Source organism: Patiria miniata, unplaced genomic scaffold (genome assembly GCF_015706575.1).
Source record: "Patiria miniata isolate m_02_andy unplaced genomic scaffold, ASM1570657v1 HiC_scaffold_1, whole genome shotgun sequence".
NCBI lineage: Eukaryota > Metazoa > Echinodermata > Asteroidea > Valvatida > Asterinidae > Patiria > Patiria miniata.
In genome coordinates this window covers 27,037,603-27,052,504 of record NW_024037047.1, presented here as the reverse complement: position 1 = coordinate 27,052,504, position 14,902 = coordinate 27,037,603, and the positions used below count along the sequence as shown (strand labels likewise).

The 14,902-nt window shown below is 39.4% G+C and overlaps 1 protein-coding gene across 1 annotated transcript in view; it reads right to left on the bottom strand.

Moving 5' to 3' along the window:
• The window catches only part of LOC119727309 (ALX homeobox protein 1-like), a 32,256-nt gene extending 21,709 nt beyond the window's left edge, over nt 1–10,547 (bottom strand). The window contains exon 1 of the mRNA XM_038199166.1: nt 9,518–10,547. Coding sequence (XP_038055094.1) covers nt 9,518–9,986 — 469 coding nt within the window. The 5' untranslated portion in view covers nt 9,987–10,547. The remainder of the gene's footprint in view (nt 1–9,517) is intronic.
• Nucleotides 10,548–14,902: the final 4,355 nt, after the last annotated feature.

The window sequence follows — 14,902 nt, the reverse complement described above, 5'->3', positions numbered from 1 at the left end:
AATCGGACTCGTATGAAAATCGGACTCTTTTTCCCTTTTATTGGTTAAACCCTCTCACGTGACCGGTCCCTCTCCTAATTATCTATGCATGAGCATACGCAATACCACCAATGAGTCCGCATTTCATAAAACCTAAATTCATGCTATACCGGCAAAAGGATACTTGCATGCAACTTGTCTGACCTGGACATTGAATTGACCTTCTCTCCTACATGTATTTCTGAAGACTCTTTTTGAGTGTGAATTCACTCCATCCATTGAGAAATTTCTCCATGCTCCATCCGACCATTCAATTCAATTCATCTCAACGTTTATTTCCATACTGCAAAGTACAATCAGGTAAGTATACAGAAGGTCAAAATACGAAAGATGTTTAATAAAATACAAGAATACTTATCATGTAAGACACACATGAAAAGGGGCAATTATGGAGGCATATTCAAAAGACAACGTCTATTATAGAAATGCCCCTTTTAAGACAAAAAATGACAAACGGGACTTACAACAGATCGTACAGGAACGACAGAAAACTGAACAGGACAGACAAAACAACATAGATCCGACTGAAACTATAAAGGGACAAGACTTAACTCAGTCGAAAAGATCGAGTTCCCGTTGAGTTTCCTCCGGAGTGTTTCATTTCCAAAATATTTCAAAGTAAAATAAAGGTGATTTTTTATTTTCACACATTGGAAATTAAAGAGGTGTCTAACCACAAAGTGCACATAGGTAGTCGATCGGACTTCGCATTCGGGCAGAAAATGACCGGGCCAATATTTTATTTTGCTCGAACAACTTAGGACGGATTAACATCCAATGAAGATGCGGATTCTCTTGATTAATTTCTCTGGAGCTAAAATAAAAGATAGTTTTCTGTGGTTACACTATTGGACTCAAGGTTTGAAAAGGGGCCTTGCATAAAAGTCCATCGTTTGAATTCAGGATTAAAACCGTACACTGAAAAAACAAACAAACAAATAAACAGCCCAACACCAATAATCCAACAAACAAACAAACAAACAAATACTATAATGCCTACCCTGGCACGCGCATTACATGGCAATACATGTATAACCACTTCCTTTTTTGCCGTTCATTCTCATTCAGAACTGAACTGAATAACATTTGCCAAACCCTAATTGCTGCATTATGATGAGCAGTCACGTTCGATTACCGGTGCGGTTCCCCCAATCACCGCTAATTGGGAGCAACAGCGCGAATTTGACAGGAGAGACAACGGCGTGTCAGAGCTCGTTGCCCCGGTAGCTTGTCAGGCCGGCGCGGTCGAAGCTAAGCGGTTCGGACTTCTGGAGTTTGCCTCGGCACGTGGTGACAATCTGCTTCACTAATTGAAAACAACTTGACGGTATATTTACACGGTGATCAAACTCCATTACGACATCAATAACTTTCACAAAGTTGTCATACAATCGTAGATCGAGTAGCATTTCGTCATGATACTGATAGACGTTTTAGTCAGTCGGCAGATTGTTGCATCTTGGAAGTAACCTCGCCTCCTTTAAACCGCTAAACCAAAACATCGAGGTTTTTTTGTTGGTACCTCAATGAACCTTGATAACTGAAAGCTAATAAATAAACAAGTGCTTGTCTTTATATCGAGAGCAAAGTGAGAAAATGCCCGCAGACAAAATATTCCAATTTTATAAGAATGCATTCCAACTTCCATGTCAACTTGTAACATACATTTTTGAGTTTACGTGATTATAATTTTAAGATAAACTTTTGACTTATCTTATTTTTCCTTGTCTTTTAATTGCCTTGTAAAATACTTTAATTTGTTATAAATGAAATTTTGTTTATCTTATTTTGAAAAATCATGAAAAACAATCGTTCAATTTCCAAAAAAAGAAAACAAAAACAAATGCACTCTCAAGATATCAATACGTTTTTTGTATTAATAGTTACAAACTATCATATGCCAATGATTTACGTGTATCAACATATACAATGACTTACAATCTCGCGACTAACAGTATGATTGATCAATCTACACTTGCATAATGCTCATGTTTTTTTAGCGAATGAGGAGAAATATGACAGGGTGACTTGTATCCAACACTTTGCAGGTTCTATTGTGAATCATTGTAGCATTTTTTCCACTTATACATGTCTTCATATGTGGAAGCTCGTCGCTCACTACTTAAAAGGCCCGTGTAATGTAATTGCGTTTAATGCAATCCTTGAAAATGCAGCTTTGTGTCCCATTTGACCTTATTTTACATTTTCATTTTGGCCATTTCTCAGGGCAAATTGGTGCCTTTTCAGTTTGTTTTGATCATGCAAATTTTAAGACTCAAGAATTTTCGGATATTTTGCTGTCGTAAATTTTGCTTTCGTTGTTGTTTCGGTACATTTACAGTAAGCCAATGAGCAAACTTTTCTCACAAATGCTTTCAATGAGCAATTTTTTGGTTCACAATTTGAACAAAAAACCCTAAACTGTGCCTTCCTGGAATTACACCACAGCAACAGCGCCCTCATTTGTCAGAATAAAGCAAGGAAAATTTGATAGATTTTAAAAAGTGCACTTTTCGATCAAATTAACCCAAAAAAATACATTGAAGAGGAGTGGGAAGTTGCTCAAAATATGTTTCCAAGTAAGATGGGCCCTACAAATAACATCCCACACACGTGAAAAGACAATATCTTTAATGCCTAAACATCCATTTATTTTCAAAATATTTGTAATGCAGGGCCCACAACAACAAAAAATAAAATTTGAACTGCTCGCATTTCGGTCTCCCTTGGTGGTTTGCCCGCCCCGGCCACGATATCCAAGCAGCGGGCATACAACAACATCCAGCGCCGTGGAATGTCATCAGAGGACGGCCCGTCATTCCTGGCGTACACGCTAACAATCGGCAGGGGGCCCGTGGGTCAGGGGAAGGGGATGACGCGAGAAGACGGATGAGAAAAGAAAAGTACATTGCACTTCGCGGTGGAAAAACAAGACTGGAACTTGGAAGAAGATAATTTAAAATCTTAATCTAATATGACAGTTGTTGGAAAAGCAAAATACTGTTTATGTCATAATGGATGAGGTGGGAAAGGTCTTTCACTGTCTTAGTTCTTGACTGTTTTATGATGTACTTTTGCTCCTACAAAATTGTAGTTTTTTTGCCTGATGTTCGTTGTTGCATGAATAAGTCAGTTCGGTATTCCAAAATAGTCTGGTGCACAACAAGACTCGACGATTTTTTTTCCGTTAGCACAAAGGTTTGGACACACAAGACAGCCCGAAACACTTCGCTGTCCAAACGTTTTGTTTTTTGTTTTTTTGGCAAAATGTTACTTCAGAACACGACGATCTCTTCAATTTTGCTGGTACATGTACTCCGCTATGCTTTTGCACGCGTACGACGACAAGTTTATCCCGTAAGAGAAATCGTCAAATCTTAATTAGCACATGCGCAGTTTGAATACCGAACTGGCTTATCGTTGATCTTTCTCATGACATACATATCATCAGAGGCACAATCCCATCTGCCGTATTATACTAAACAAGTCCACATCAGTAAACGAAGTTCAACCCTATTACAATTAAAAAAAACCAACTTGCACCTTTTAGACTATATTTGAAACTGTTAAGCCTGTCCCTTCGCCGGAGCAGATGGCAAACGATCCTAGTTTTTCTATCACGAGATTTATTAGCTTCAAGGTCGCCTCGTGTATTAATCTTATCCGATGATGATGGGTCTTGGTAACGAGTCTGTATGAAAGCTCTGGAAATCCCCCATGATGCAATTGAAAAGTGACTGGTAGCCTGTCGTTTTGATTGGTTTCAAGATCATTGATATACATGTACAAACAATGCAAAATCTGGAGTGATATGAAAATATAGCAGCTGTGAACTTTTAACTGAAACAGAAAAGTTAGTGTCTTTGAAATACAGTTAAACATCATATTTGAGGAAGTGAAAAATGTCCTTCTTCTGATTAAAAACAACAATGAGGCACCCTTCTTTAGTATAATTCGTTTCAAACTTCACCCTTTTCACTATTTACAATTTCAATGCTATATTGTGACGACAGAGGGCGCTTTTGCTGTGATGTCACTTAAGGAATTTTGAATGTACGAATATTCAGATCAGTAATGTTCTACAAAGGAAAAATCACATTAAAATAACATTTCTGACTGTGAAGTCGAAGGGCATTGTCGGGTGCTGTGGTTCAATGGCTACGGTGTTCGACTCATGTGCCGTGGTACATGGGTTCGAATCCTGACCGTAGGAACATGGTGATTGTGCTCTTGAGCAAGGCACTTTACCATTATTGCTTCGTCCTTCGGATGGGACGTAAAGCCGTAGGTCCCGTGTGTTGTGTAATGCACTTTAAAGAACCCAGTTACACTTATCGCTAAGAGAAGGGGTTTGCCCCGGTGTTTCTGGCAGTGGCTGCAATATGCACCGCAGCACCTTGTAAATCCTTATAAAGGTGCTACATAATGGGTCTCATAGTTCTCATTAACTTGAAGGCCTGCGTGGAAAGCAGTGCCTTGCACTGATTGGAGTTTACCCTCATTAGAGAAGACGTAAAAAAACCCCAAAACCCCAAAAAACACCACAGTCTCACAATATACGAATTATCTGTCTTCAACTTTGACCTGAGTGATACTCATACCCTAGTCTAAAAGAGGAAACCAGGGACTAGTCCATAACATTTTGAAGCAATTGTATTCAGTGCAACATAAGAAAGTGACGGTATAAAGTTTGTGTGGAGGCTTTCGGCAGAATTTTTTCGTTGAATTATGTTGATTTAAAGGGAAAATAGAACATTTGAAAACATCGAAAAATAAAACTACCAAGTCCACATTTTGTTAGCTAAAACATTTTTTTCCCATGTTTGGACTATCTGTCCAATGTTTAATAGTACATCTGTTTTCCCTTTAAATGTTTGGAAAGTAAATGTCGTTTATCATTAGGCAAAAAATAAAATTGTATGCGGCGCCCTCTATTTTCAATCTGACGTTTTAGATATTCTGCTGTCGAAAGTGTTCTATATATAGCGCAGAGACCACGTAATATGAGTGACGAGAAACAGATCGTCTCGCGTGATGACAGATGCGATAGTTATAGACCGGTATACATCAAAGAGACACGTCGTAATTTCAAAGCCACCGACTCGTGGCCAACTCCGTAGTTGCATTTCAAGCCGTTTCAAATCTTTGACGATGTTTCTGTATCTTCTTTTGGGGATCATACTGTACATTTTTAGCAAGAACATGTGAACTTATTTCTCTACTACCTTGAACAGAAGTCAAGTGTTTTCACAGATACGTTCAAAACAAGGGATTGTCACCAAAGAATTGCTATGTTTTCTATTATAAAATTGTGATGTTTTCTATTATTAGATTGTGATGTTTTGTATAATTAGCTTCAGTTTTTTTTTTTTTTTTTACGGAAGCCAATTGCTGCCACTGTATTATGTGCTGGTAGTGGGTTGTTAATCTGTTACAATGGTTTCTTTAATCCCAGATTACGAAGTTAATCCATAATTAATGACCAGTCATTCTGATCATAATCCACTTTACAATCCATACGATCCATCAGTGCAGAGTAATGTGGACTATTATGTTATAACGGATTGATAATCAGTTGTCAGAGATAAACTAAGGCTAATTATAATCATATACATGTACACGAAATAAATAGGTTTTGGTATTTACCATTTCGTTGTACATTGGAAACAGGATCGGTTTGTCAGCAGACTTTTCAGGGTTAAAGAACTGCACTTTAACGTGGCATGAAATTGGGACCGAGTTATTCAAGCGCATTGTGATGAAGTTAAGAAATAAAAAAGGTATTTCCTTGACAATTCCCAGAAGGGCATAATACAAGAAAACCGCGGTAACTTCATCTTCTTCTTCCGGAAATGGAACCTTTTGGTTTCTCGCACAGGAGTCATGGGTTACCTTGACAGACCTTGACTGCTGCAAAGGTAAAGGGTTTGGTAAGAACCGCAACGCACGACTTTGACAATCCATGATTCGTAAAATTATTACCGACGGAGCTTTGGATCCATTGCAAGCTTCGGCTTGTTGCCTGACCCTCAATACTACATGTATTACTCTAGTCTAGGATCTTGCATCTTCTACTGGCTTTATAACATGAAAATAAAGTTGAACCATGAAACTTGAAACATAATTATTCACTTCTTTGCATGGTGGTACTAACTACTATGAACTAGTGAGGGTTTACGGTAACAACATATGGACATCTCTGTGGATCTGATGTGTGGATCTGAAAAGAACCGGTTGGTTGCAAAACCAACTGGTTCTTTTCAGAACCACACATCCATACCTGTATTTGTTTTCTGGACTGCTTCTACAAAAAGGAGGTGCCCATCACTATAAACACCATGTCATGCAGTGAATCTCTTTTCATATTCAAGCTGCGGATTTACCAATTATTTAAAGGGGCATGAAATAAAGATCTGTTTGGAGGCGCGGAGATCCTCATGGATATGTTTTTAAGTGACATTCATTCAAAGTTTGAACTGCAGGTAGACGCTTTTATTGCTACGACCCAATAGACATCATTGTGTTCTCATTAACGACGCCCTCTGTCGATTAGTGGCAGTCAAGATCTTACAGTTGCGAAGAAATTATGCTGTGAACTTAAAGGGAATGTACATCATTGGCTTTTGCTGTAATTTTCAGAAATGAACTATTTGAGAGGTTAGTATAATAGATCAAATATTGTTACACTTACATTTTTGACGTTTTGTGTTCGAAAAGGTTGGAAAACCAAGAAAAACAAAAATGTTCAAGTAGTCTGGTTCCCTGACTCCACAAAAGATAAAATGGATCAATTTTTAGATGATGGAAAATTGTAAGGCAAGGGAACCAGTCTAGCTGGCCTGCACCCGTTCATGTACATGTAACCAATAGCAAACAAAATATGGACTAAAAAATGGTAAATTTGGAGCAGTAGTTGAAAAATAGTTAGGTTTTTCCAACGCTGGTCGGCCGACCAGCGTTGGAAATGTTTACAAAAATACCATTTTCTTGAAAATGACTTCACACCAGGTGCCATAATTTTACAAGAGGCTTGAGACTGTCATTTACCAACATCCTAGTAAGGTATTTCGTAAAAAATTGGTAGTTTTATTTGTCGATGTTTGCAAATGTTGTATATTCCCTTTAATTGTACTCGAAAAAACAAACCACACAATTTTAATGAGTGTATATAATTGGAAACAAAATACATGCCTGCCACTGGTCCCTAACAGCCACTAGAGGAAGTGTATTGCTGTCAGTGTCATACATTATTTTGAACGATTGCGTAATCTACATTTCATGATGTTTCAACGACATACCTTTGTACCTGAAACTAAACCACGAACGAAATATAGAAAATCATATAGTTGTCATCACAATCTAGTAAACTTTGCATGAGGCATCGAGCCTCAATGTTGTCTTCCATTAAAAAAGAAACCTTGAATCTATTTTAGATAATAATTAAACCATGTACCAACTATACTCAGAAGTCAACACGCAATGCACACCGAAAATACGAGCCTCTGTAACAGTAACTACACTTTGTCGAGTGAATTGATATTGTGGACTGTTATGGTGATTAATATTACAGGCCAACCCGCAGCAACAGAGTACCATGCGTTTTCCAGATGTGATATTTATTATGAAGAAAAACAGCACCATATTTTCGTCTTCTGTCACGTTTTGCCAAAACTGTATCATGTGACACTAACAACACTTGGAACACAGGAGCTGGAAAGAACTGAAGGTCAAAACTGGCTTGAAAAAAAAAAGGAGGGGTGACTGAACTCGGGAAATACAATTTCGGAACAATCCGGAATTATGTTTCAATGTATTTTGTTGGAGAAGTGCACAGAGCGCATTTATTCAATTAAGAGAGAAATGACATCTTGAAAAGACATTACGGGAATACTGGAAGGGATTGCGAATAATAATATGATCTAATGATAGCGAAATTCAAGGCTGATATTCACGGATAGGTGATCTAGTTTCTTCCATTAATGGGATCCATCTTCCCTTTAATTGAAACTGCTAGGCCATTCGCAACACGATATCTGATACAGTTAGGCCCAACTGGTGTGGACGTTTTAAAAAAAGTGGTACTGTCCTCGTCTTTTGTGTGACCCGGTTTCGAATCAAACTGGTGGGGTGTGGGCTGGGGGTTCTTTAGATAAATCTCACATTAAAAACGGACCCCATAACATCGGTAGTTGGCTAATTGAAGCATTTCCTCCCTCCACGGTTGCCGAGACCTTCTTGCTATACCATTACGCCATCCTAGGCACCAAATGCCAATATTGTAAAACAACCATACAGCAAGGACTTGCTCTAAGTTACTCAGTAAAAGTATAAGTATAAGGACAATCCATACCAATTTTCCACACCACCAAATAAAACCAACACACTCACACAAGTGTGTAAACACCTTCAATCGTGGACCTCCTATTGTCCCTCTTTTATTATGTACTTTAACGGAAGACCTCCCATATGTTTAGTACGCGATGTCAATTGGGGACCTTCGTCAATTGAGCCCTATTGTCCTCTGTTCTTCAACGTCCCCTATTGAGTGCAAAAACAAACCCAAAACAACCCTCCCACATAGGGAGACGGGACGATGTCGAAATAAAATGTGTAAACCACATAACCATCTGATACCACATGAATGGTTTCCGTCTGGATGAAGATGAACTTGAAACAAGACTAGCGTGAGCTCGCAGAGTGGTGCTCGGTAATTTATCGTCCTAGCCCACGCTGTTCAAACTCATAATTTGCGGGGAGGAGATATTGTCTCCGCTTATGCACTTAATATCATTATCTCGTTAGGTCGTTTATAAACAATTCGTTTACTGCAAATTGTTGTGTCCAGACTGACAACAATATTGAATCACTGTCGTGCGGGTACACTTAGATATCAAATCACAGAGTGTCTATGGTTTAATCGTGTTAATCGTTTGATTTATACTGCAATTGTAAAGGAAACATGTCTGTGTTGTGATTTATAAACATGATAAACGTCCAAGTCATAGCACAAGTCTTTCGGAAAACAGAGACGTACTTGCTACGATTACGCCACTACTTATTTGGCAACCTGAACTCTTGAAACTGTCCTTCTTTTGAATTGTAACTTAATAAATTAAAGGACAGTTTCAAGTGTTCAAATTACCTTATGCTAACCTGGATGGAAACACCTTTGAAGATCAAGAAGGTCAAATGAGCAATTGTTTGTTTTGATTGATGGGTGTTTTTTTTTTCTCCGGGGAGTATATTTTTTTTAAAAGAGGCTTCATTGTCCTTTCCTCACAAAGTCACATTCTCAAAGGCAGGTGAAGTTGTGAACACAAATGTAGGCCTTCTGCTTTGAAAATAAAATGGTTATTTTTCTTAGATGCTTCAATTATCAAATTATCTTCCTAGCAGAAGCACTAAAAATGGCATTTCTTTATTACTTAAACCAATGGACTTGGGAAGGGGCGGAGAAAAGGGGGGTACGTTAACATACCTTTGGAAGACCCATTGCTACTTGCTGGACTTTTCGCTGAGAGATCCATACGGGGCTGTGGCACCCTGTGTGACCCGGGTTGTGGCAGCAGGTCTATCTCCTGTCTCGTCCCCTTGCCCAGGATTCCGTCAATCGTGTGATGAGCCGAGGCATACCCCGACTGTCTCTGCAGCCAGTGCTGACAGTCCAGACGCTGTAGGGTATCAGCGTCATCCTCGCCGCAGTTTGGCGGGTTGGAGGAGGGGGGAGTGTTGCCGGAGCTAGGCGGGCCGTCCCCGCCGGGCCGCGCCCCGGACAAGCACGCCATCATCCCGTTTAGTCGTCCCAGCGCCGACGCGCTGACCATGTACGGGCGGTTCGGAGCTGGGCCTCGGGGCGGCGTGTCCAGTAAAGTCGTGTAGACCGGAGCTTGTCCCGTGGAGTTGTAGTAATGCTCCATTCTGTTGTAACTCTGCGACAGCGATTCCATCGGAGAAAAGAATTATGTCCTTCCAAAGAAGGCGAACAGGACAACTGACTAAAGTTCACACAGGAGTTCAAATACGTCCCCAAAAACACAGTTTGAATGGCAATAACAATTGAGAGCTTACCACCAGCAACTTCAGAACCTTGCAAAAAGTACAACTATATTATTTTCAAGCACTTGCATTTTCACTCTTTCCTGATACCGGCATATGCATACCACTGTGAACGGTACAGGTTTGCTGCAGCAGTTCGTATATCCACTGAGCTTTATGGTAGTACTCGGTGATAAATACGTTGCTTGATCAATAGCAGGCAATCTCCCACATTTTCTTTGCGAGGGTATCCGCTTTTTGTCGTCTTGCCCCCGAATAACTCATACATAAACTGTGATTATAATTGAAGACTCCAATAACACTAAGCTTCAGAGAACGCAAATCTGCTTTGACCAAGAACTTTGCGAAAGTATATTGATGCAAACGTCACAGAAACATCGGAGGCAGAACAGCTGTTTACGGTCTCGAGGCAATATATACAGCCGCACATGTAATAAACAGGATATCTTCAATGATCGTCCGTAAACCAATGAATGAATAACAGGTCAACCAATCCGACCTTGGATAAGATTACACGTCCCTGGGTACCAGCGGCGCGTCAACCAATCACAAACCCTGATCTGGAGGGTCTTAGGGGGCCGGCTCGCGCGGCAAGACCAAACGATGCGGGCGGACCCTAGGGCTTTTCATGTGGACTGGACAGCGCAAATTATTTTTCCATGGACGCGAACCGAAATCAAGGGGTTTTAGGAAAGTATTCGAGAGGCTTAAAGGTGTCCTGCCGAGTGGGTTTTGAGCGGCCAGACTTAATGGCGGGTCGGCTTGCAGATTCTCGGTTCTGGTGGGGTGTTCGCCCCCAGGGTTAAAAAAAAAAAAAAAAGAGAGAGAGAAAGAGACAGAAGAGAGAGCGAGAAAATATCGAGGAGGTCATTATTTTAAAGGAGTTCAGTTGCCATAGAACTTTCCAATGTCGAGAAATACCGACCTGCGTTTATTTCCTACCTCCATGATTGGACGACCGCGCAGGGAAAGATTTGCTTGCACGCACCGAGGAATGTATGAACTCTAGTCTATGATCAGCCGTCAAATCATTATGTTTGCACTACTAGGGAAAATGGACAATGCTCTCCTTCAGTATGCCGAAGGAAACAAATTGACATGATGGTATATATCGCCCTCTATTGATGAGGATGATCGCATTAACCCTCCCCCCATCCCCCTTTCCTCCCTACACAAAAAAATAGATCATTGTAAAATGTAAACTAAAAACCCGTAGCCCCTTACCAGCCGTTATGAATAGTCTGCGCAATTTTTATTTAAGTGGATATTATTTTTTATCCATCTGCCGCCCTATGCCCAGGGATACGATGAAGCATTGTCCCGACGAATGGAGTATTCAGCGATTTCCGCCACTACCTTTTAATTATGACATGGAGTTTACATGATTATACATTCCACTTTTCTATTGTGTTTGTCAGCGCAGTGAATAACCTAAACATTCTGGTGGTTTTCGTTTGCATGTAGTAGTTTTTTTTCCCCAGGGGCTCGAGGAGGGGGCCTACTTAAAAGATAAGGTAATTTCTATTTCCCTATTTTTATTATTATAATTTTTTATTATATTTTAATGTGAGGGGTTGGTGTTGTATGTTGTTTTCATTTTCGTTTTTTTTGTTGTTTGGGTTTTATTCTATTTTAACTAAATGAAACATAAATAAGCGTTATATGAGTTCCTACAACTGGATAATTATATTCACCAAGACAAAAATAAGTTAATATCCCCAATTTATCATTACGTATGGGAAATCTTTTTCAATTAACATTGTTTTAATGTATCACAGCGTGACCTTTAAATAAATTTAGATGAATTTATTTCAATAAATTTAGAATAAAATTTAGATGAATTTATTTCAATAAATTTACTAAATGAATTTTCAGAACAGATGTTAATGGGCCAAACTTTGTTTTTAACAAATACACATTTTTGGATTTATTTTTGCTGGTCACAGAGAGCCAGCCTACGGTCCTCTTTGTACCTGACTGACTGACTGACTGACTGACTGACTGACTAACTGTCACTTTTGACCTAGTCGGGCAGTGCTATCGTATATGATTACCCCATAACACCAATGAATGGGCTATAAATCAAGCCCAAGGTGCAGACCAGATTTAAGAAAAGACGTCCAGTGAATAGCCATTCTGAATTGATTGAGTACAATTTTGTGGGTTCTTTTAAAATTAATGTTGTGCTCTCGAAGACAGCTCCACGAGGCAGCCTTGTTTGGACCGCGTCTACACACACCAGCTCACGCAGTGAAGTCGAGCGCCCACGCCTGCGTGATTTTCACCGTGGCACCCCGCCGCTCCAGCTCGTATCGGGTGCGAAAACTTAATCAAGTCTTGTGTACCTCCCGGGGGTAGACGCAGTACCCGCGAGCGACGCAGCGGTCTGGTAGGGGTTCGCTTGTCGTGTTTTTGACAGGTTCTTCTCATACTTGCCGTGTGGTTTCAGTCATGTGTCAACGCGTGTTGAGAGAGACATGGCTTTATAAAGTTCACAGTGAACGATTCACTGACGATGGAATTATAGCGAAGTGTTGGGGCAACTATTTCCTATCATAGTACGACATTTTGCAAATAAATTGAATACAATTAATGCGCATGTTGAGCAAGTTCACAGATACAGTTCCCGCAGTAGTCACTTAGTAGGCTACTCGTACCGTAGTCGTACTGAACTCGTACCTGAGTATGTTGTTTTCGCACTCGTACTCGGTCCGTACTCGTTCCCATTCTCGAGTACGTTTTTCGTGCTCGTATCCGTATTCATGAAAATAGTGACCATTACAAATGGTGCGGGTACGGGATACGTATATTGCTGCCCGAAAAAAATGAAGCTGGTTCACATCACCATTTTGTGACACAATGTTTCTCCAATTCCACATAACAGCATTGTGATGTTGAATGCACATTACCCTAGTGTGACATGCAAACCAACCTTCTTCTTTTTTTAGAGCCCGTGCATATACGCTTCCCGTACTCGTTTAACAATTGTTATCGTCGCCGAAAATTAATTTTTGTCATCACGGAGAAACGCCTGCCTTAATGAAGTCACATTCCACAGAACACGTACCTATTAAAAATATTGAACACGCAGAAACAACACACACGTTGTTTGAACAATAAGTTATTTTCGTACTGGACTGAAATTTCGACTAGTAGTGCATGTGATTGGTCTTCCCGGCTATTTTAAAAGTAAAACGTTTATCGTTCTAATTCACTGATTCTTTTTTGTTTCAAATTCGTCTAGCAACATCGGTTTAGTGCGCTTCCAATGTTTAATTTCGTCTTTTGTCACTGTCAGACAATATTTCAAATTCAGTTCAAGCAAATTCAAACTGTGAGCACACGCCAAACCTTGTTATTCAGAAACCAAATTCGTCTCATTGATTGATATAAGACGAATTATATCTCTGATTGGTGCCATTCGGCAACAACTTAGACGAATTTGATCTGAAATGACGAGTATTCTCCCCCCGGTAACTGAAGAGTGTGACCAAACTTTGAAATTGAATGTTACTAAATAACTAAATTGGTTTGGTAAAAGCGTGTGAAATTTTTCGTGGACGAAATTGAATGTTATAGTTGGTGAATTTGAATGCAAATTCTTTTAAAATAGCCGGGAAAACCTACAGAAGCACAAGCCTGTAAGATATTAATTAAGACAAGCAATTGTCGTACTCATGCACCGTCTAGTAAGATTTTGTCTTCACGGAGAAGAACCTACTTGAATGAAGTCACAGTCTACAGATAATCTGCCTAACTATTGAACATGCAGAAACAACACACACGTTGCTTGAGCAATAAATTATGAAATACCTGTCGTACTGATTTGTCAAGATGTGTAACATTCGGAGATTTAATTTCATAAGAAATCGTCAAACAATAAACAATAATGTCACCGAAACAATGTAATGTTTTAAATGCGAAAAGTACCATCCGAATGAAAGTCGACGTGCGTGGAAACACAACACACTCATTGTTTGGGCATTAACCCGAGAGTTTTTTCATTTCATTTCATTTGTTTTTTTCTCATGTAAGAACACACACGTAAACACAATACAAACATTAAAGGTAACAAGCCAGTGTAACACAAAACAAAGAAAAAAAAGTGATAACATCCCTGAAGGATTGCCAAAAGCGAACGGCTTAATCACTATCTGGTGGCTCTCCCTAAAATGCAATCAAGTACAAAGAAAACAATAACATGCATGTTAATAAAAAAAAAAATATTCAATCCCATCGAAAAAAATATTGCCCTGAGAACCCCCCCCCCCAAAAAAAAAACCCAATTGTATTTATTTGAAATTTCGTCCAGTGATCCGTCTTAATGTGCAACATTAGGAGATTCAACATTTAAAATGAAATGATTGAAACATTGAAAGTCAATTTTCATGGAACAAAAGCAACACATTCCTCTGGCAATGGAAGAAATAACTGTTTTTTTTTACGCTAAATTAGAAGTGCCTGCACACTGTTGTCAACTAATAGTTTCCGTCGAAAAAAATGGCGCGCTAAACAAAATAGTGGTCTCGTACGGAGACAAACGCGCCCAACGGTCTACTTCAATGTTCTTTCAATAGAGGGCGCACCACACAAATAATGGTCACAAATTGCACTTTCTAGTGATTTGTCATGATATGAAACAGTAATGTTGTGGATATAAATTTAGGAGAAACGGGCGAACGATAAAAAAAATAACAATACATGTATGACCGAATCTGAATTAATGAAAGTCAATGTTCATGGAAAAATAACACACTCGTTGTTTAGACATACCCCGAGAAACATACCAGTTTTATTAACATTGAAC